Source organism: Bos mutus, chromosome 11, assembly GCF_027580195.1.
Source record: "Bos mutus isolate GX-2022 chromosome 11, NWIPB_WYAK_1.1, whole genome shotgun sequence".
In the NCBI taxonomy this organism is placed as follows: domain Eukaryota; kingdom Metazoa; phylum Chordata; class Mammalia; order Artiodactyla; family Bovidae; genus Bos; species Bos mutus.
In genome coordinates, this window is record NC_091627.1 from 80,415,239 (window position 1) to 80,438,501 (window position 23,263).

Genomic DNA, 23,263 nt, shown 5'->3' on the forward strand with positions numbered 1-23,263 from the left:
TGCAGAATTGCTGCTTCAGTATTCTATAGGCAGGACCAGCGCATTAAACAGCCCAGCCTTTAGTCATAATGGAGTGTTGTAAGGTTTGCTATTAAAACTTTAAAAGCTTTCATTTTCAGTAGCAAAGGCTTTTGGGCAAGTTGCTTTTAAACGCAGAAATGATAAACAAGTTTTTTCTACTTTTTGTATTTTTATTTTATTTTTTGGCCATTACACACAGCATTTGGACTCTTAAGTTCCCAACCAGGGATTGAACCCCATGCCTGCTGCAGTGGGAGTGTGGAGTCTTAACTACTGGACCATCAGGGAAGTCCCTGATAAACAATTTTAAAACATCAAAAAATTAAATTTTCTCCCCATATCAATAAGCTCATTTTTGTAAAAAGCTTATATTTCTGTAGACATAGAGATCAGGATAAAATACTTTTTTTAATTTCAAGAGGTTGCTTTTTGAGCAGAATCTGATCAATGTTTAATTGACTGCTACCCTACTTGTATGTTAGGTTATCCTGTGAAAACAACAAGAAACTGATATAATTTCACATCTGTTTTCATCTATTCAGTTGGAGACTGATTGAGAGCAGAAGTCATGAGCCCGCTTTCCGTGCCTCCCACCGACTGATAACCTCCAATGGTCACTGTCAAGGGCAGGATGGTGTTGGCACTATCCATATTACCTTAGTTGTGGTCCATGGCTGACTATAGCTCCCAATTAAAAAAAAAAAAATTTCAGGTTTCTTTTTTTCAATTCCATCTAAAGCAGGAAGAAGAATAAAGCCAATTCAGTCTTAATCTAATTTAACTAGCTTATGCTGTTGTGGAATATTAATAGCTGATACATCAGAACTTGGCAATATAATGAGTATTACTCGGGGCAGAGGGTGTGCATGGGAACCACTTTTGATGTCTCAGAAGTCATGAATTGTACAGAAGGCAAATTCTGTATGGGAATATGATTTCAGTTCCAAGGTCTCCTGCTTCCTTTGGGTAGACATATGGTGATCTGTTCTCGAGCCTTCACTCTTTGACACACATGCGCATCTGTAGATGCAAGCTCCAGTGTGGTTAAGTTCTTGGGTTGGTGTCTAACAGTATGACCTTAAAAAAACGAAGGAAATTATTTATCCGTACCTTAGTTTCCCACATATAAATTCGGTACCTCAGAAGGTTAGTTGTGAGTGTGACTGCTTGATCTGTGTCTGGAGTGTAGAAAGTGCTCAACACACGTAATAAAAACTTGATAAATGCTAGTTACTATCATCAACATGATTATCGTAACTGTTATTTGATCTACTTGTAGGAAGAGCCCTCTTAGCTGACAGTATTGCTGGCTAATATGAATATTCCAAAGTTGATTATCTGTGTATGACCACCAGTTAAGAAGATTTTATCAAGCCTATTTTCTATAGATAAAATTTTTTATTTCCTGTGTGTTCATATGTATCTGTAAAATTTTACTGAATATACCTTTTAACCTTTTTTTCCCTTTCCCCATTTAAGAATCACTGATTTAAAGTATAGATTTGGAGTAACAATAAATTTTTTATTCAGTAATAAATATAAATTTGTGATGTCTTTGATCGTGTCACTTTTAATAGTGTGTTTAATTATTACCGTTTCCCTATTCTTCTGTTAATGATGGACTGTTCTTATTTGGAAAGCTGCTTTGAGAGTCTTAGTTTTGTGTAGGTTGCATTGCCTTAATTGCTAGAGAGCCATGAAGTTTTCTTCGGTAGCAGTGATTGTTATGTTAAGTATTACATGTTCCCTCCAGTCCACCACGTATTTAGTTTAATTATTTTGCTACTCTGGCACTTAAGTGAGTAACTCAGAAGGATATTCCATATTTATCCATAATCAAATACTTGTAAGTTTGATATTAAAAAAACAAACTCCCTTGGAGAGTCTCCCTGGGAACCTGATAAGGTTTCTTTTCTCTGAAAAATCAGTGCAAGAAAATATCCGCATGGTATTTAATCATGTAAAATAAATTTGTCTCTGTGTGAGCTGAATGTTCCAGGTTGGCTGTTCATCTTGTATGATCAAACCTTTTTGGATTAGAAAGAGATACTGTTTTCAAGAAAGAATCTTTGGGATATTAGAAGATTTTTGATAATCATGAATCTTTGGAGTGTAATAAAATCTGGGGAAGTGTGAATGCGGGTAAAAGTTACATAGTTTTGGAAAGTCTGTAATTTTTTAAATTCTTCCTTATTTATATTTCTCTAAACTTGTCAACTTCCTTGAAATTTGTCACTAAATGTTATCCCTGAATGGAAGCTGCTTTCTATCAGTAACATTTGCATTTTCTGTGTGACTTAAAGAAGACATTTCTCTGGTCTATGATATAGTCAAATTTTTTTTTTTTCAAATTTCACATAGAGTATTAATATTTAATATAGAATAAAAGTATTAATAGCTTTTTGTGTATAGTCATTGGGTGCTCATATTTAAAAGCTAGTTCTCAAACTGTATTGTCAGTACATTTCATATAAGAAAAACTGTCGCCTGCTTTTCTATTATAGATGCTCTGACAACACTAAAAACAGCCTTAGATCTGGACCAGATACCATCTCGATTAGCAGTGACCCGCCTTATTCAGGCATGTGCCCTGAAGGGTGATACAGAAAGCGTACAGGACATTCAGAAGTTGGTAAATGGACTCGAGGATTCAATTGGACTTTCTCGTATGGTTTTCATCAATAACATTGCTTTAGCACAAATAAAGAAGTGAGTATCTTCAAACTTTATTTTCTTTCACTGTACACACTGGAAGGAACATTATCTCAAATACCACCTTTTAAAAACTAGGCAGGCTATTAGAAACCGTGTCAACTGTAGAGAAAATAGTGTGTCAGTTGCTGCCTATTTTATAATTGTCAGGGAATAATTTTGTGTTACAAAATATGTTTTAGCTGTAAATTAAATCGTAAACAACATTGATCAAAATTTTCAAATTCATAAAATTTGCCCCACAGTTGGTAACTTTCCTCACTCATACATGCCAGGCCCTTGTTGAAACACTTCTTTACGAAAGTGAAAAATAAGTTCATTCGAATGTCAGCAACACTTGACAGTGACACTCTGCCAGAACATCATGAAATGGGGGGCCCAGCAAGCTCGTTAAAAACACACCTTTCTCTTTTGTCCACTCTCCTGTTCATCCACCCCTGTCAACACACACCCACACAGAGGGAGGTATTTACAGGTGATTCTCTTACCACCATTTCTAGATTGCTTATTGAGAATCACTATTCTAGAAATAAATAAGAACTTGATTTTTATTAGCCTCACTGGTGAAGTTAAAGATTCATGTGGGTAACTATGAAATTGACATTCTGCATGCTTTTAGGGAAAAAAATATTCGTTAGCAATTACTCTTACATACAGGTAATGGCTTGTGATACTGAAATGTCTTATTGGCTTTTATGGGGTTTTTGTTTTTTCCTCTTTCTTTGGACAGAAGTTATTTGGTTTTTCCCCGTTTTAAAACTGTTTCCCCATATAGAACTTTTAACTTTACCTTTAGTAAGAAAATGTGATTATTATTTTAAGTTAGAAAATTCCAGAAAATTATTTAAGAAAGATCTGGATGAATTTTAAATGTTACATTAAATGTTAAATGTTAAATAATCAGAGTTTTATATGATGTGGAGATGTTTTTATTAACTATCAAATATAATTGACTATTAAATAATTCTCTAACTAAAACCCTTAAGAAAAATTTATTGTAATGGGGTTCATTTTAAGAGAATTCTTGTTTCAGGTGATAATTCCAACATAAAATTGATTATTTGGATTTGGAGTACCATACCATAAACTGTAAAGTATCAGTTAAAGAGCACCTTAACCAAAAAGTTAGTCATAAAGATACTTTTCATCATAAGTTGTTTAATAAGGCCATGTAATTAATTTTTTAAGAATGAAGTATGAAGATACTTTGTTCAGAGAACTTTGATATAAATTGAATATTTTTCGAATGTTGTATATCACCTGAAAAGAACAAATTGTTGTGACTGTGGGTTGAGAGACCTGAAAATGTACCTTTTGCAGACATCATCAGCAATTTTAAGAATCCTGAGATTAACATTATCTTTATTACTTCATGCAGTAGTGACCAGTTATAGATTATAACGCCAAAGTATAAAGTATAAAAGATTTCATTTCATATCCAAACAGCTGCAAAAACAAAACTTTGAAATACAGTAATTTTTTAAATTACTGTCTTTAATTCTTCTGTATATAGTTGGTTGTTCTTTTCTCTAGAGCAGTGTTTTAAAATAAGCAGCTGCTTCAGTTGTTTGTCGCAGCATAAAGCACCCCGTGATTGCCTTTGTCACGTAAATGTAATTTGGTTCAACTTGTATAATGTTTTTTATCTGGTTAATTATAAATATATTGTCTTTTTTTCCCCTAAAGTGCTTGCATGTGTAAATACTAAATTACCTGTACTGAAACTGCCTGTGATGTTAATATAAAAGCAAATATTTCTTTATAATTTATTTTACTTTCTTTTACAGTAATAACATAGATGTTGCAATAGAAAGCATTGAAAATATGCTTACTTCAGAGAACCAAACCGTGGACCCTCAGTACTTTGGCTTGGCATACTTATTCCGAAAAGTCATAGAGGGACAGTTGGAACCAGCACTTGAAAAGAGTAAGTGAGCTCTTCTGGTCGGAGAGCAAAGAAGCACTTTCTCTAGCCTGTCTGGACTGACTGTCTTTGGTGAGTGAGTTATACCATTGTTTAAATGAAAGATTTTTCTTGTCCTTTTTTTTTTTTCAGTAAGCATCATGGCGGAGAGATTGGCCAATCAGTTTGCAGTTTACAAACCTGTAACTGATCTTTTCCTTCAGCTTGTGGATTCAGGCAAGGTGGATGATGCCAGAGCTCTCCTGCAGGTAATGACCCACCACACGTGGAGCAGTGAGGCTTTGTGACTTGTGTGAAGTCAGCTGAGAAATTACTAGGGTTGGGTATGTGGTGGAAGACCGGAAGTGAAGTGCAGCACTGCTAGCACGTTTAAATTCAGTGTGAATCAAGGTTACCTGACAAGGACTGGATTGTATGTTACAGCTTGCTGGTTTTAAAGATGCCACATTGGACTGGAAATGTCTTTAGAGTTAAATGGGGGTGGAAAGAGACATCTTTTGCCAAAATGATTTAAAGACAAATGTTTCAGCGCAGATAGGTATTGCAAAACAGTTCCTTTGATTTCCTAGTTTAATTTCTCTAGCGCTCTAAATACTGTGCGTCACCATGGCAACACAGTTTGCAAACAAAAAGTAGGAAATGTTTGCTTTGCAAGTACTGCTTCTCTTGAATACTCAAACACTCTTGGTGCCTTATTCAAGATTTATTAAGAGTCAAATTTGCTTTCTATTCACTTGTGTGTCACAGACACATTAAATGACAAATGCAGGTCTCTGTGGCCCGCACTCTCAGTTAAATTAGCAATCTTCAGGGAAGGAGACAACTGCATTCATGCCATTTTAACAGCACTAAATATAAAGCCGCGCCAAGTGCCGACAGAACGGTGGGTGATCGGAGCTGCCACTGGTAATGTACACAAACAGGCACCGCCAGGGAGCCCCTTCCCAGCAGGTGGCAGTCAAACAGTCACCGTGATCCCGCCAACGGCTGTGTTTGTGTAGACTCCCTGTGTCAAATTGAGGCCTGGGACCAATTTCTGATAGTAAATAGTATTACATTCACTTGTGTTTTTGCTAGCTGTGACACATCTTAGGTAGCAGATAGGGAAGGAGAAAGTGAACTCACCTGCTTGTGATCCTGAAGGGTCATCCAGTTCGAGAGTGGAATCCAAGCCATTTGTAAAAGGAATTCCTAAGAAATTTCTCTGTGTTAACAGTTTTGTGAAAAGTATAAATTGGCACTGCCTCTAAGGCTTTTTTTCCTTTTGTTCCTGGAGAGACAGAAATTCGAATTATTTGAGAATTTTCTTGTTTACTTTTTTTTTTCCCCTTAAAAAAATTTTTTTTGAAACAGAAATGGCAATTTATAATGGGGATTCAAGAATCTTTTCATTGTTCTATCTTCTTGCCTTCTGTGTTAAAAGCTTTATCTTGAAAAGAGTAAATTCTCATGTTTTATCTTTGTATGGTACATACCTAAGTGTACCTACTCAGGTATATGCATGTCTAGCTGAGTATTCATTCAGCTGTGACACATTATTACAATAGCTCTTTAGAAAGATGCACTTGGTATTTCATTTACAAGCTTTTTCTGAGCCATGGTCATCAAGGCTCTACTTAGTAGCCCAGGGTGGGAGGCACTGGGGATGTGATGGCCGCCCTCAGAGCTGCATGTGCCCGCAGCAGCCTGTCCAGAGCGCTTTATGGCAGCCAAGTGCTGCTGCAACAGCATCGTCTTTGCATGTTTGTTCCTTCAATAGACTGTGGTTTCAGATGGTAAGCCCTTCACCCATTCTTTACCTGCCTGCCAAACAGTTAAAGATTATTCTTACTGTAGTGAAGAATGCCTTGTTCACAGATGTCGAAAGCATCCGTTTATAGTGTAAATGTTCTGTGTGTCCCCAAAGTTCTTTTTATACTAGTCGTTTTAGTATTGACAATGTTTTAAAGCTTTGAAAGAGCAATGTGCTTTTGGAAACTTAAGAGAATGACATCTGCGATGAATGTAAACTAAAATATTGTCTTGCCATATTTGATTTTACTATAGCATCTAAGATGGGATAGACACTTGATTTAGCTGGTCTGTCATATAAACTTTTTTTTTTTTGAGTTTAACTTTTGTCTCTTTCTCAAGCACTGGCTGTCTGTTGCAATGAAAGCCTTTTATAAAATAGAGAGATTGAAATCAGTCCTTTTGTATGCATAAGTGTAGGTAATTATACTTTAAAGAGAACTTGCTTTGTACATTTTAATTTTTATAAAGAAACGAGCAGTTATCTCCCTGACACCTTATTAAATGTATAATTAACCTTATGATCCCTAGCTCACTTGTGAATGCTTGGCAGTATAATTGGAGAGGCATAGTGTTTCTTTTTTCCCTCTTTCTTTGCAGTCCTAAACCTTATTCTGTGGTTGTTGAAGCATTAGTTTAATTTTTCCCTTTTCTTTTTAAACAAACTTTATACTTGCGGTGCCGAGGACAACATTCACAAAAGCTTGGCAGAGCTTGCACTTGTTTTCTTTTTTTGCTTTGAAACAATTGGTTGACTATTAGGCCTTCCTGTTAGTAATGATACATTACTATATTATTGTGAACTTTCTTAATTGGAAATATTCACCTTGGTCCCCTTGTTTATCAAAACCGTCACTTACTGAATAATGTTTCAATTTTTAGAGGTGTGGTGCAATCGCTGAACAAATCCCGATTCTCTTGGTGTTCTGTATTAGGAATTCTCAGAGATCAGGAAAGGTAAGGTGCTGTACTTGCTGCCAAGGCAATAATGCTATGAGCTAGTCTTGCTCAAAGGTATTGAGTACCATAGAAGAGCTTTTTGATTCAGGACCTTTTCTAAAAATGCTATAGAGATTGAACACTTGCTGGCCTGAACTTGTTTACTTTTTATATTGATGCAAAGTCAATTCTGGCTCCTTGGTTGTATTGGAAATGCAAAACAGGTTCATGCAGTGCATTGAGCCCCAAGAAAGGACCCTTAGGAATGTAAGATACAAATCCCATTGCTTGGGTCGCTGGGTGAGTTTCAAGAGCGCAGAGCCTGAGGGAGCTGCCTGCTCCAGAGTGCCTCCTGTCAGGTCACTCAGGGAGAAACCGCGAGGTGGAGGAGCTCTTTAGCTTATTTATACTAAAAGTGTGTGTGTGTGTGTGTGTGTGTATGAAACAGAACCAAGTCTTATTGATGTTTATTTTAAAAAAAGAAAAAGAATAAAAGCATATTTCAAAACTGTCCTTTTAGATTCGATTTTACCTGTGAGTGGGCCCCAGAAACCCTGTTTTTAGGTTATTGGGCACATTATAAAGTTCTAAACTGAGCGCCAATTGTAATGTTTGTTTTATGTGAAACATTTAGGTTGTTTCCAACTCTGGAAACTAATTTTCCTTAATTTTCACATAAACACACTTTTCAAAAGAAAAATATTTACCTAATTGCACTTTTCTCTCTGACTCATGTATTTAGTTACAGCAAGCATCATTTAGGAAGTACTGAGTTGCCCTTTTTTTCCTTTCTATGAGATTATATAGAATGCTGTATATTTACATATAATCTACCACTCATTACCTGTAAATGTTAAATCATCCCTAGATTACTGACAATACCTAATACAATGTAAATGCTATGTAAATATTTGCTGGCACCCAGCAAATTCAACATTTGCATTTTTGGACTTTCTAGAATTTTTTTTTTCTTCTGAATATTTTTGGTCCAGGGTTGGTTAAATCCACAGACTTGGAACCCACAGGTAACAGAGGGGCTGACTATACTAAGAGATACAAAAGGGAAATAGTCCATTAAATTGAGTAGGCAGTTCTACTGTATTATTGTTAAGTTTTTATGATATAATGTCCATATATCAGTGTCATATTTCACTGTTCTTTTGAGTTGTGGTGATGTTACTTATATTTAATTTCCTAGGCACCAGTTATGAAGTCTTTGTTAGAATTGATTCCTGAATTAATTGACAAGGAAGAAGCATACACTTGCCTCATGAAAAGCTATGGTAATAAGTCTCATGTAACTGCATTATTTAAGTGATTTAAATATTTGTAGTATAGTCAACAAGTCTTCAGCTCAAAAGCAGTAATCCTGAGTATCAGATAATTGCTTATGGTATAAATAATTTATTTAGCCTTAGGATACGTTTTAAAACTATATTTAAGGGGGTTCCCTGGTGGCTCAGTGGTAAATGATTTGCCAGCCAATGCAGAAGACGTGGGTTTGATCCTAGATCTGGGAAGATCCCCGCATGCCATGGGAATTAAACCTGTGTGCCACAGCTGTTGAGCCTGTGCTCTAGAGCCCAGGAGCTGTAGCTACTGAAGCCCCATGTGCCCTAGAGCTGGTGCTCTGCAACACGAGAAGCCACTGCAGTGAGAAGCTTGCGCACCACCCCTGGAGAGTAGCCTCTGCTCGCCATGACTAGAAAAAAGCCCATGCATCAGCAAAGACCCAGCACAGCCAAAAAAGAAAAAAAAGAAACCCTGTATTTAAAAAAAAAAAAAAAAATCTGAAATTATTCTTATAAACCATCTCTGAGCATCTTTTGTGAGGCCCTGCTTTGTTGAGTTACAATCCAGGTTCCTGGAAAGACTTTGAAGTCCACTTGGGTGTACATTCTGGGAACCAATCCTGCCCCTCCAGGGGCCTGCCACCTGAAATACAGCGTAAAATGGCTATATGTTTAAGACTTCACTTGCCTGTTTGCTCCTTCAGTGGCCTACCTACCTCCTTTTGGAAATAGCAAACACCTTAATTAAAAAGTGGGCCCCGAGGTTTTACCTGAAGTCACAGCTTTGAAATTGTAGTCTTTTAAACAGTTTTCTTCCCTGGTTGCCAGGCGACCACATGTGGAAGGGAACTAGTCTAAAGTTTCCTCAGTAATTAAGATGAATGTCAGCATTTGTAAGTTATGATCAGCTGTCCATCTGAGACCCGCTGATTTGTTCACTTGAGCCAAAGGGTAAATAAAGAGTTGCTTTGTGGACTTGATTGTTGGCAGGACACCAGACTTAGCAATCAGAATTTTCCATTTTTATATCATGTTCCCCTTATGAGCGGAACATGATATATTTCGAAATAGTGCTATAATCATAAACTTTTTTAAGGTTCAGTTCAGTTCAGTCGCTCAGTCGTGTCTGACTCTTTGCGACCCCATGAATCGCAGCACGCCAGGCCTCCCTGTCCATCACCCACTCCCGGAGTTCACTGAGACTCACGTCCATCGAGTCAGTGATGCTATCCAGCCATCTCATCCTCTGTCGTCCCCTTCTCCTCCTGCCCCCAATCCCTCCCAGCATCAGAGTCTTTTCCAATGAGTCAACTCTTCACATGAGGTGGCTAAAGTACTGGAGTTTCAGCTTTAGCATTGGCAGGTATTAGTAAATGTAAGATGAAGTGTAAAACAGCATGAAGTTACTACTAAATTGCGTGATAGTTGGGAGGGAGAAGAGCAGGGAGATCAGGAAGTAAGGAAAGAGAAGATAGAGTTTTGGGAGTAGCTCCCTAGAAGATGCTAGAGCTTGGGTTGAGCACTTGGCAGTGGAAAGAGAAGGCTTTGGTCTCTTAGGGACGGGAACAAAGGATTCACACAGAGGAAACTGACTTCACCCAAGCTAAAGATCTGTTCAGCTTCAGTGAGAGGTGTACAGTCATCCTCAGTCCCTTAGGGAGATCCTTGATTGATCCCTGAACATCCCACTTCATCCTGGAGGCTCACCTTGGTGCTGGTAGAGTTGGGGTTAATTATTCAGCATCAGTGTAGGGTAGATGTTAACAATCTAATGCAAGATCAAAGAGTCAGATCACTAACAATTCTTAGCAGAGCCTGTATAATTTCAACAGTGAACTTAAAAATATTTGCATGTCAGCCACAAGTAGAGAGCCAGGTAAACTTAGCTCCTAGGCTGCTGCATCATCCAATTACATGAAATATTAGTGTAGCTTGTTACACAGATGTATGTAGTTTTTTAATGTATATTAATAATGTATATGAATCTGGGGGGATCACTAGCTAACTGTATGCCTCATTTGCATATTTTAGAATAGGAGAATATACTGAAAGTCTTCTGGTGTTGTTTAGCAGCTGATCTTGATGTAGATACAGACCTCCACATTACTTATTTCACATGCCCCTCATCACAAAAGTCACTGAATTAGCCGATTTCAAAGTGTGGTTTTAAACAGAAGAAGATTGAATGGTATGCGCTTACTCTGTGATTGGAGACTTCTGTCTGTGGTCAGTTGAACTAGCATGGGTCTTTTAAAATAGCTGGGTTGTCATGCCTTCTCTTTCACAGTGGGTAATGCTGAGTGAGAGGTGTGGGGAAGGAAGACTGGATTGTAGATCCTGGATATGGTTTTTTGTTGAAGGTAGTTAAGTATTGGTTTCCTTTAGGATAAAGGGATCCAGGTATCGATGAATGTCTAAGTGTTTGGGAAAAACAAGAAGATAGGTTGACTTTATCTATGATTAATATCTTTTTTTTCTAGTCTTCGACAATGATGTTGCATCTGCTAAAGCACTATATGAAAGTTTGACTGCAAAGAATGTAAAATTGAATGATCTGTTTCTAAAGCGTTACGCAGTTCTGCTGAAGAATGCTGGAGAGTCTGTCCCTTTCACTGAACCTCCTGTGAGTGTTTCTTAATTAAGAGGGGGGAAAAATACCTCTACAGATTTGTGTATGCTTCATAATAATGTGTGAAAAATAAGGTGAATACTTAATTACATGAGGATTAGATCTCTGTGAAGGACCCTCCAGGGAGGGCTTCAGGAACTAAAGTTATGCTACGGGTCTGGCTGCCGCAGAACATAGCCCTCTGAGACCAGGGTTTAAAATACAAGGTCACTCTCAGACCTTCAGCTGTAGGTATGAATTTATCAAATGTCCTTGGGGCAGTTCTCTCTTCATTTCAACTTGAAATAGGATTTAATGGCCTGTATTTCAATAGCTAAGCATATTATGTCACAGTTAATTACTTGTTCATTTCCATTTTTAAATAAGTTGGTTTTTATTTCTTTATCTAGGATTTTTAATTGAAGTATAATTGACATAGCATTATATTAATTTCAAGTGTACAAAATAATTTGATATTTGTAGATATTACAGAATGATCACCACAGTAAGTCCAGTTAACAGTGGCTACCATACATACTCAAAAATTTGTGTGTGTGAAAACTTTCAAGATCTGCTCTCTTAGCTGCTGTAGAATGTGCAGTACAGTATTATTAACTATATATATATGTATATTATCTCCCCATGGCTTACCCATCTTCATCCTCCCCAACCCTCACCCCTTCCTGCCTCAGGCAACCTTTGTGGCTGCTGCTAAGTCACTTTAGTTGTGTCCGACTCTGTGGGACCCCATAGATGGCAGCCCACCAGGCTCCCCCGTCCCTGGGATTCTCCAGGGAAGAACACTGGAGTGGGTTGCCATTTCCTTCTCCAATGCATGAAAGTAAAAAGTGAAAGTGAAGTCGCTCAGTCGTGTCTGACTCTTAGCGACCCCATGGACTGCAGCCCACCAGCTCCTCTGTCCATGGGATTTTCCAGGCAAGAGTACTGGAGTGGGGTGCCATTGCCTTCTCCGCAGGCAACCTTTAGGCAACCACTAATCTATTCTCTGTATCCATGAGCTTTGTGTTTTTCAGATTCTAGATATAAGTGAGATCACACAGTGTTTATCTTTTTCTGTCTGGCTTACTTCACTTAGTACAGTACTCTCGGGGTCCATCCTTGCTTGTTGCTGCAAGTGGCAAGATTGCATTCTTTTTATGGCAGAATAATATTCCTGTGTCTGTGTGTGCGACATTTTCTTTATTCATTGATCCATCAATGGGTGTTGAGGTTGTTTCCTTGTCTTGGCTCCTGTTAACTCTGCAGTGAATATGCGGGGAGCATATATCTTTTTTAATAAATGTTTTCATTTTTTTGGATAAACACCCAGAAGTGGAATTGCTAGATCATATGTTAGTTTTCGTTTGGATTTCTTGAGGAGCTGCCATAGTTTTACTTAGTGGCTACACCATGTATGTTCCCACCAGCAGTGCACACGGGCTCCTTTTTCTCCATGTCTTCACCAACACTTGTTATTTCTAGTCATATTTTGACAGTAGCCATTCTAACAGATATGAAGGGAGATGCATCTCAGGGTGTTTTTGTTTGCATTTCCCTGATTGGTGATGTTGAGCAGCTTTTCATGCACCTCTTGGCCATCTGTAGTGCATTTTTGGAAACATGTCTGTTCAGTTCCATTGTTGCTATTGAGTTATATAAATTTTTTGTATGACAGTTAACCCCCATCAGATAAATACCTTTGCAAATATTTTCTCCCATTCAGTAGGTTGCCTGGGAAATTTTGTTTTACTTGGCTGTTTAATAAGAGAAATCATATGTGCAGAATTCCTTTTTACTGTTTCACTGAACTGGAAGTGGCTAAAACATGTTTATTTCAAACCTCTTAACCTTCCCAAGGGAGACTGCAGAGTCTCCCAAGTGTTAACACCTGCACACACAGAGCAGGGGCTCTTGGTGCTTTGACTCTGACTTGGAGGCTATTGGATAGGTGATTTCATGAAACAAAGCAGAGTGCTGAAGCCTTGAGGGGACGGCAGCTGTCATGGGCCCAGCAGTCTGTCCTGCCAGTTGGCAGTACTTTATGATTTCCAAGTTTTGTGCCATCATCTCTTGCTGGTAACTCTTATCTGTAACTTCCCTCCCTTTTTTCTTGTCTACAGGAGAGCTTTGAATTTTATGCAAAGCAGCTAAAGGAGTCAAAGGAAACCCATTTGTGAAGCAAGCCAGCACTATTTTATTTTATGTGTATTTGTGATTCTGTGTCTAAATATTATTTTTTAAATGTGTTTTAGAGGACAAAATAAACAAATAAAAAGTGACTTTGTTTATGTACTTTTATTTATTCATAATGTTGATAATGTTCACCATCTTACTGACCATAACTGTGTATATTAAGTCACTGGACATTTTTGGGTTTTGCCTACACTGTGAATCTATGGCATTTTCTTTGAAGCTCCTGGTGTATGAGGCCATAGTTTTTGAGGGTTCTTCTCCCCATTGACTTTTCAGATCCTCTGCTATTTTGTCCCTTTAGTTGACTTGCTTGTCAGTATTGTTTATCTGAAAAATTTTGGAGCCAGACAAAATGATGCTCAGTGGGCTCTCTGGTGCTTAATATTCTATGAAATTCTTTACTTACACACCCCGCATACTTTCCAGTTTGTAAAATGTTGGCGCCAGAGGCATCTGACGTTTAATCAAATCCATCGCTTGTCATTTCCAGTGAGATGCTAAGACTGAAAGAGACTTGCTGGTTCAGGGTGCTCCCTCCAAGCCTTCCCTTCTACCACAGTGGCTCCCACAGACCTCTGTTCACTGAAGTCTCCAGATCTGCATCTGAGTCATGAGTTTGATCATGAAGTAGAGCAATACATTCCGTTCATCCCGGTTTCAGGTCTTCATCAGCATAAGCTCTACCCTGCACTGGACTTGTTACTTCATGGCACACCCAGTGAATATGTAAATAAGTATATGAAGGAGTGAAATCTTGGTTTGTATTCAGTTTTACCAAAGTTGTCCTCAAGTAGGCCTTCATGCCTGTTAATATCTACACTGTAAGTCATTACTATAAAAGAATCTAAGGCGGGGTGGTCAAGATAGTCTGTCATCTTACTATGTAATGTTGACCTACTTGGGGATTATGGTATTATTTAAAAGTTGAGAATGCTTTAATTGGACTTATCCCCATTTGGTGTATTCCTTGTTCATTTGAAATCAGTGATTAGCTACTGTTTTGGTTTCCATGAGGTTGCTTGGTTCCCACCATGTACAAGAAGGGGGACCTTGCCTTGGTGGGAAATAAGCCAGCCCCACGCTGTTTATGCTGCTAACTTGTGTGTTTTGGGGACCAACCGTCCTGCATCTGGGGCCTGCAGGTGTCATAAGAAAGGGTTGACAGAGGGAAGCCAAGGAATAATGTTACGGTGGCAGCAGCCATACTTTTCTTCATCTCTGCTCTGTAGAATCAGACCTGAGGAATGGGGCTCGGTCAGTGCCGAGTCCCAGCCTCCAGAACGCAGTCCTAAGCTTCCCTTTGTGCACTTTTCTGGTGCAGGACCTACGCGTGCTGTTTTGATGATACCTGATTTGCCATGAGCCTCACTCATTTGGGATTCCACTGAAACAGGCTCTGTATTTTGGAGTTATGCCAATCATAGGTTAGTTGAGCTAAATTTTATTAATAATCATTGACATAGATCTCTAAGATGAGGAACAACCTTGGGGCAAAATCTGAACTTCCCAGTCATTTTTACAGAAACTCAAGAGTACAATCTCATTTACGTGAAGTGACTCCCAGCCAGCCTTGTATAAGGACTCTGGTAGAATGTGGGTCTAGTGCAGAGGAGGTAGATATAAACCGCTTGATGAGCTTTTCCTGCTTAATAACATTTCTAGCAAGCTGAACCATTAAATATATTTCATATATTAAAGAACTATCAAGTCATGTATCTGTAGCACTGTATTGGCTTCCCCTTTTAAATGTAAACATTTAACATATAACCATGTGTATTCTAGATGAGCTTATGAATACTTTCTAAATATCTATTAGCACAGTTGAAATAAATGGGAATATAAATACAATTATAGCAACACTCAGTGGTATCTTTTAGACTCAAATTAGAAGCATACAGGTGATTCTAAAAAGTAAATGTCATAAACCTTGGAAAAGTGTAGTGTTTTATAATACAGTTGTATGTGTATTTAAACCTAATATTTTAATGTGAATTGCTTTGAATAAATTGTATTTGAGCAACCTGTGGGCTTGTTCATTTTTATCCTATCAAATTTTTATATAACCACTTTAAGCCATTTCAAGGACTTGAGTCTTAAAATTTTTAATTAAAAATTGTGTGGTGGCCTCTGTTGTGGCCAGAATTTGCTTGTCAAATGGTGCACAGCTTGTGCGTATGAAGTCACTGCTTATCTCTCTTAAGGATGCGCAGATACTTGAGATCTCCGAGGTCCATGGTTGGTGAGAATTAGAGTTGGATGTGGTAAATGACAAAACAAGGGGGACTTTAAGTGTCAGACAAAGCATTTTAAAGCTGTGTAGCGGAGTGGGCTCCACTCCCCCAGGGCTGCGCGCACACCTGTCTTCCTGCCTTCCCTCTCCTGTGCCTTGTTTGTGAGTGCTTTCTGAGGATGCTTCAGTGTCCCTGCCCGCCTCCCTGCTCTCCAGACCCCCGCAGCTGCTTGAAAGCAGAGCAGAAGCCAGTCACACAGGCTGTGAACTCCCTGAGGGTCAGTGCTTTGTCTCCTGTCTCTGTATCCTAGCCTAGTGCATTCCCCAGTTGTCAGTGGTCAGTTTTGTGGGTTCTCCCATGTGTCACACGCCCCTCCTGCCTGATACCCACAGTGAGGTGCTTACAGAAGTTAATTTGCCCGGAATCAGCGATATATGGCCAGGACTCCAGACAGACGTGTACTTATTACTATGAGAATACCAAAACAACAACAACAACAACAACAAAAGATGCAATCTTAGACTCAGTTAAAAATCAAATCAGAATCTCTAAACTTTAAGAATATATTTTTAAAACCTTTCACATCAATACAAGTGTTCCAGACTGGATAGCTTGCACTATAAAGGTATTTTCTTCCATTTAATCTAATCCCCAGTGTCTGGCATAATCAGCAAATTTTCAAGTTGCAATAAATTACTAAGCTTTATATTGCAAATGAATCTTCCTGGAACATTTTATTTCTTCAGTCTGTGCAGTGTGTGTCCTCTGCACACTTTTTCTCATGTCTTCAAGCAAACAGTTTTCATTTAATATTTGTCTTTTTGACAAACCAACCTTTGTGTAGTTTCTATAAGTGAAAGCAACATTCCTGAAGTATGGTCAAGCTAACAGCAGCAGGGGGTTACAAAATCATGGTCATTTATCTCTTTGCTATTGTGCAATCATACATGTGAGTGTTTCCATCCGAAACATACCCTGTTTGCAGGCCTGCGGACTTTTACATAGCCCACATTATGCAGCTTTAGTATTAATAAGGAAAATGGCTGTATTAGCAAGTTGAAATAGGCACTTATCGGGTTTTTTTGCATGAAGAAAAGCAATGTCATCAGGTCCAAGTAGAGCAAACACACTTAACCAGCTTCAGATCTACCACCCTGCACGTGAGTTTGGACTCTGGATCTTCAAGAGATCAATAACAGATCTCACCAACCCTGCCACTGCCCTGACTCTGGATCTTCAAGAGATCAATAACAGATCTCACCAACCCTGCCACTGCCCTGCACTTGCTGAGATTCTCTCAATCATTTACTTGTGGTTTTTCTCCCCCAAGAACTTGAGCTCTCCTGGTGTTCTGTGGCCCCACCATTCTGGCAGTGGTAGGTGCCCAGTAAGCATCATTGAATGAAATCAACGGGTACCTCACTTGTCCCCCTTTCCAAGGCATGTTGCTTTTATTGTTTCTGTGTGCTGGGGGGTGGGCATTCTTCCTCATACACCTTTTCATAGGAGATAGAGGCACCACCTTTAGCTCGGAACTAGGATCTTGGGGTTGACGCCCGAGGAATTGTCGCAAACCCTGTGTGCCCGCAGGTAAGCATTTCAAGGTTGGCTGCCAGGAGGAAGACAGCTCACAGATGTGTGATGAAATCAGACAACCTCAAGCTGAGCACAAGCACAGTGCAGGAGTGGACTCAAACACAAAGAGCTGCGTTTTTAACATGGGACCATGATGGGGCTTTTTAGCAGTTTGGGGAAACATGAAACAACCATAACTGTGAGCACCATCACCTGGAAAGCTGAGAAGTATTATCCAGTCTTTGAGTTGGTAAGTATTTAAAAGTCTCAACCCAGTGCTTAAAACACGATTGTTTTAATTATTAGCTGCTAACAACCACACGCACGGCTACTTCCAGGCTGCCACCAGAAAATGGGCTGTGCTCCATCTGCCTGCCTCCTGCCCTACCCAGGCAGACTATGGGATAAAGACAGGCTCCATACCCTGGCCACTTTAGAAGAACCAGTCATTTTATCAACACAGATGACAGATGATTTGAGATTTGAATTACCTAGTTTAGACTGTTTGCAAATCAGGATGCTTTCAGGCATGAGAATTGGATGTAAATAAGCAGAGATCAGCCAGCAAGATGCTTCCTTACTCCTGCATACCAGCATCCCAGGCCCTTGCTCTCTCCTTCAGAGCCTGCTTGGTGCTCCAGCTCCCTGACTGGGGCTGAAGGAGAGGGGCCCAGGGCAGCTGTGCTAAACTCTGCCCAGTGACTAATTTACATCTCAGCAGAACCCCCTAGCCCCAGGTTTGTAGTTCACACTTGGATTTGGTACAGATTTAAAGATCACTGCTGCTAGCTGTTTAATCTGGGATCAAAACAAGAAGAAAGCGGAAGGAAAGAAACAAATGCAAGATCTGCTTCTATGAGCCTGACCGAGGAGATCAGCTTGACCGAGGGAATGATTGCATCTTAAATAATCTTTCTTTATAGGAACGAAAGCAGTTTTAAAAAATCTCATCAGGAAACATTTGAGTCAATATAAAGGTAATTATTTTCTGCTTAATTAAAATTTCCCTGTCAATAGCACAAGTTGAAATCAGAGGGCTTAAAAATGCAAATTTCAAACGCTTTACCTTTTGATCAAAGGTCTGCAAACTACAGCCTCAGGTCAAATCTGCACGCCGCCTGTTTTTGTAAATAATGTTTCACTGGAACACAGCCACACCACCCAGACTTCAGAGATGTCTGTGGCGCCTTCGCACTGTGACAGCCAGTTTAAGCAGTTGCGACAGACTGTATGGCCCACAGAGACAACTATTTGCTATCTGACCCTTAAAGGGGAAAGATTGCAACCCTGCTTTTTTTTTTAATTATAGCTGATTTACAATATTATGTTAGTTTCAGGTGTACAGCAAAGTGATTCAGTTGCATGTATACATTTTAAGTTTATTTTCCATTGTAAGTTATTCGTCGTCGTGAAGTTGCTCAGTCGTGTCCAACTCTGCGACTCCATGGACTGTCGCCTACCAGGGTCCTCAGGCGACAGGCGATGGAGTTTTTCAGGCAAGAGTACTGGAGTGGGTTGCCATTTCCTTCTCCAAGGGATCTTCCCGACCCAGGGATCGAACCTGGATTGTAAGTTATAACAAGTATAGTTCCCTGGTCTGTATAGTAAATTCTTGTTGCGTCTCTATTTTATGTGTACTAGTTTGTATCTGCTAATCCCATAAATTCAGTTCAGTTCAGTTCAGTCACTCAGTCACATCCGACTCTTCGAGACCCCATGGATCGCAACACACCAGGCCTCCCTGTCCATCACCAACTCTGGGAATTTATTCAAACTCATGTCCATTGAGTCAGTGATGCCATCCAACCATCTCATCCTCCATTGTCCCCTTCTCCTCCCACCTTCAATCTTTCCCAGTATCAGGGTCTTTTCAAATGAGTCAGTTCTTCGCATCAGGTGGCCAAGGTATTAGAGTCTCAGCTTCAGCATCAGTGCTTCCAATGAATATTCAGGACTGATCTCCTTTAGGATGGACTGGTTGGATCTCCTTGCAGTCCAAGGGACTGTCAAGAGTCTTCTCCAACACCACAGTTCAAAAGCAGCAATTCTTCGGTGCTCAGCTTTCTTTATAGTCCCATACTCCCAATTTATATTCCGCCAGCCTTCCCCTTTGGTAACTGTAAGTTTGTGTTCTATGTCTATGAGTCTGCTTCTGTTTTGTATATAAAGTCATTTGTATTATTTTTTAGGTTCCACGTGTGTGATATCACATAATATTTGTCTGCCTGCCTGACTTGACTTAGTATGATATTCTCTTAAGTCCATCCATTGCTGCAGATGGTACTGGAGTGGGGCTCTGTCCAAGGCCAGAGAGTGGACTCTTGTTTAACACCAGGAAGTAAACTGAGGAGTCACACGGACTGACCGAGCAAAAGACTTGGTTGGAAAGCGGCACCTATGTGAAGAACAGCAGGGAAAGAGAACAGCTCTGCCGCGTGACTCAGTGTCAGGTTTGACAGTGATGGGGTTAGCCTTCCAGGCTGTCTTGGCCAATCATCATTCCTGTGCCTACATTTGGTCCTGGGCCTTGGGGTTCTTCCTGGTAGTGTATGTATCTCTCAGCCATGATGGATTCCAGAGTGAGGGTTTCTGGGAGGTTGGCAGGACATATTATGGGCTGGCATCTCCTCCCTCCTTTTGGCCCCTCCTGAATTCTCCTCAGTTTTTCGTCGTAGCACTAATATTTTTTATCAGGACCTCTTGTTGTGAGACAACTCATGCAAGTGGTTATTATCATGCCTGGCTGAGCCAGCCGGTTTCGGTCGACAGTTTCCTCGCACACATGTATTTCATTCTTATTTATGGCTGAGTGAAATAGTTTGGCCACTTCATGCGAAGAGCTGACTCATTGGAAAAGACCCTGATGCCGGGAGGGATTGGGGGCAGGAGGAGAAGGGGACAACAGAGGATGAGATGGCTGGATGGCATCACTGACTCGATGGACGTGAGTCTGAATGAACTCCGGGAGTGGGTGATGGACAGGGAGGCCTGGCGTGCCGCGATTCATGGGGTCGCAAAGAGTCAGACACGACTGAACGACTGAACTGAACTGAACTGAACTGAACATTCTGTTTAGTGTATGTGTGTATATACACCACATATTCTTAAACCAGTCGTCTGTTGATGGGCACTTCAGTTATTTCCATGTCTTCAGTGTTGTAAACAGTGCTGCTGTGAACATTGGAGTGGATCTACCTTTTCAGATTAGAGTTTTATCTTTTCTTGATATATGCTCAGGAGTGGGACTGGTGGATCATCCTGTAGCTCTATTTTTAGTTTTTTGAGAAACCTCCACACTGCACCACACTTTTCCATAGTGGCTACGCCAATTTACATTCCCATGAACAAGTGTAGGAGGTTCCCTTTTCTCCACAAGCTCTCCAGCATTTATAATTTGTAGACTTTTTGATAATAGCCATTCTGACTGATGTGAGGTGCTACCTCATTGTATTTATTTGCATTTTCCTAAAAACTAGTGATACTGAGCATATTTTCATGTGCCTGTTGCCCATCTGCATATCTTCAGCCCAATTTTTGCTTTTTTTTTTTTAAATTGCTGGTGAGTTGTATAAACTGTTTGTGTATTTTGGAAAAAAAAATGTGTATTTTGGATATTAACACCCTGTCGATAGTATCATTTGCAAATATTTTCTCCCGTAAGTTGTTTTTTCCTTCTGTTGATGGTTTCCTTTGTTGTCCAAAAGCTTTTAAGTTTGACTGGGTCCCATTTTTTAATTTTTGTTTTTATTTCTTTTGCCTTGGGAGGCTGACCTAAGAAAATATTGCTTTTCTTTATGTTCAGGAATGTTTTCTATGTTCTCGTCACAACCCCTGCTTTTAATAATTACACAGAAGCAGATCTCTACCCTTTTAGAGCAGGGAGGGCTCACTGAACTGTGTGCATGCCTCGAGAACCGTGGTTCTTCTCCCTGGCCTCCCATCCCCTGAGGAGCATTTTTAAAAACAGACCAGTGGAACGAATCTCTGAGGGGGTACATGCACACTGGTATTTAGTAAAGCTCCAGGATACAGAGAGAGAAAAAAAAGGTCCTGCTGGAGTTTCTGCATCTCTCCTGCCTTGGCACCTTGCCCCTTGTTCCGTGACCCCGCAGTCCTGCACACCATAGCCCACTGAGTTACTAAAACCTTTTGCAGAATGAAATCACATGATGTACCTTGGTGACCGTCAACTCTCCCTACATGCTGGAATCACTGGGGAGTTAAAGAAAAAATCCCGTGGTCTTCCCCCTTCTCCATTCAGGCCTAAAGCCACTAGGTGAAAAGCCACTAGGTGACCACAGCCTGGGTGTTGGGGGCTATGGGCTGTGAATGGGGGTGGGAGAGATGTGTGATGGGCCAGAGTAGGGTGAGAAGGGCATCTCTGCTGACTTGGAGACAGCTTGATTTGGGAGTCAGAGTCTTAGCAGGGTATCCACACAGGCGAAGGAGTATGGTGTAGTTGGGAGATTTGTTATATACAGGAGATGAACAAAATAAGCGAAAATATTAAGGTTAGTGAAAGCCAGGTTTCCTACAATGGGAGGAGGGAGTTACAATTGTGAAAAGAGAAGAAGAATCCACTCTGTGGTGGTAGATTGGAATTGGATGTATCGGTGCGGGAGAAAAATATTAATATACATAAAAATTTGGACAGAGGCTTCCCGGGTGGCTCAGACGGTAAAGCGTCTGCCTGTAATGCGGGAGACCTGGGTTCGATCCCTGGGTTGGGAAAATCCCCTAGAGAAAGAAATGGCAACCCATTCCCAGTACTCTTGCCTGGAAAATTCCATGGATGGAGGAGCCTGGTAGGCTACAGTCCATGGGGTTGCAAAGAGTTGGACACGACTGAGCAACTTCACTGGTTCACTGGTGTGTACACGTGCAAATGTATATATTCCCACTGAGGGCCTGGAAACAGTGACACCCCAATGGCAATGAGCGTACTTATCACTCATATCTTGGCTTCTAATGGCTTCTAAATGGCATTTTCCCCTGAAAGGAACCAAGATTCTTTAGAGAAATGTCTGCTTCCATGATTGAGGGGTGGTGGGGTGGGAAAGTACAAGATGAGTCTGAAACAGTTGCAAAAGTGTTCAGAGAATGAGGAGGACTTATCAAAAGGAGGCAGGAGCCAGCTTGAAGAGGCTCTCATGGCCACGTCAGGGACAGTTTGCACATCTAAATTAAGAATGATAGTAAAAGATTACAGCCCACTGAATAAAATAGAAAATCACAGGTTTATACTGATATAAATTTTAAAATGAATTAATGGAAAATTTGAGGAGCAGTTTTAAAATACCTACCTACAAATGCTTATTAATAATTACAAAAGGAGGGGAAACTGTTGACCATGTGAAGCCTGGCAAATACTCCTTTGATCAGGTGGTCAAAGTTAACATCAGTTCAGGACAAACTGAAATCACATGCCACCGAGAGGATGCAACGAGAAGGGCACAGTCCTCTGTGATACTCCCGCCAAAGGGGCATGACCTGGATTTAATCATAAAAACGTTTCAGACAAACCAAATCTAGAGATATTCTACAAAACACTCATGTGTCAAGGTCATGGGAGTTAAGGAAAGTTGAGGATTATTCTAAACTAAAAGAGACCAAAGTGAATTGACGCCTAGATCCAATGCTTGGTCCTGCCCTGGCTCCTTTTGCTATGCAGGCATTGTCAGGACAGTAAATGAGTCTTGAGTGGGGTCCGCCCTTGGGATGGTGGCAACGTAACAGTGACACATGTGTGGTGTTACAGTGACGCGTGTCAAGTGTTACAGTGTAACATGAATATCCCAAGTTGGATGGATGTCTTATATCAGGGAAGTGTGCTAGGGACTGCTCAAGCCTGGATGTACATACAGATCACCTGGGGATCTATTTATTTACTTTTGGCCGGGGATATAGGTATTTCTTAATTTCCTTGTGGCTGCACTGGATCTTCATTTCTGCATGTGGGCTTTCTTTAGTTGCAGCA

General features: G+C 40.1%; 1 protein-coding gene and 1 non-coding gene across 2 annotated transcripts in view; both read left to right on the forward strand.

Annotated features, from left to right (window-relative positions):
* LRPPRC (leucine rich pentatricopeptide repeat containing) overlaps positions 1–13,566 on the forward strand; it is a 99,428-nt gene extending 85,862 nt beyond the window's left edge. The window contains exons 32-38 of the mRNA XM_070379656.1: positions 2,526–2,730; positions 4,521–4,660; positions 4,790–4,905; positions 7,331–7,405; positions 8,586–8,670; positions 11,160–11,302; positions 13,408–13,566. Coding sequence (XP_070235757.1) covers positions 2,526–2,730; positions 4,521–4,660; positions 4,790–4,905; positions 7,331–7,405; positions 8,586–8,670; positions 11,160–11,302; positions 13,408–13,464 — 821 coding nt within the window. The 3' untranslated portion in view covers positions 13,465–13,566. The remainder of the gene's footprint in view (positions 1–2,525; positions 2,731–4,520; positions 4,661–4,789; positions 4,906–7,330; positions 7,406–8,585; positions 8,671–11,159; positions 11,303–13,407) is intronic.
* Positions 13,567–21,945: 8,379 nt separating this feature from the next.
* TRNAY-GUA (transfer RNA tyrosine (anticodon GUA)) lies at positions 21,946–22,017 on the forward strand. The gene has a single exon. It is a non-coding gene; the product is annotated as a tRNA-Tyr (tRNA).
* Positions 22,018–23,263: the final 1,246 nt, after the last annotated feature.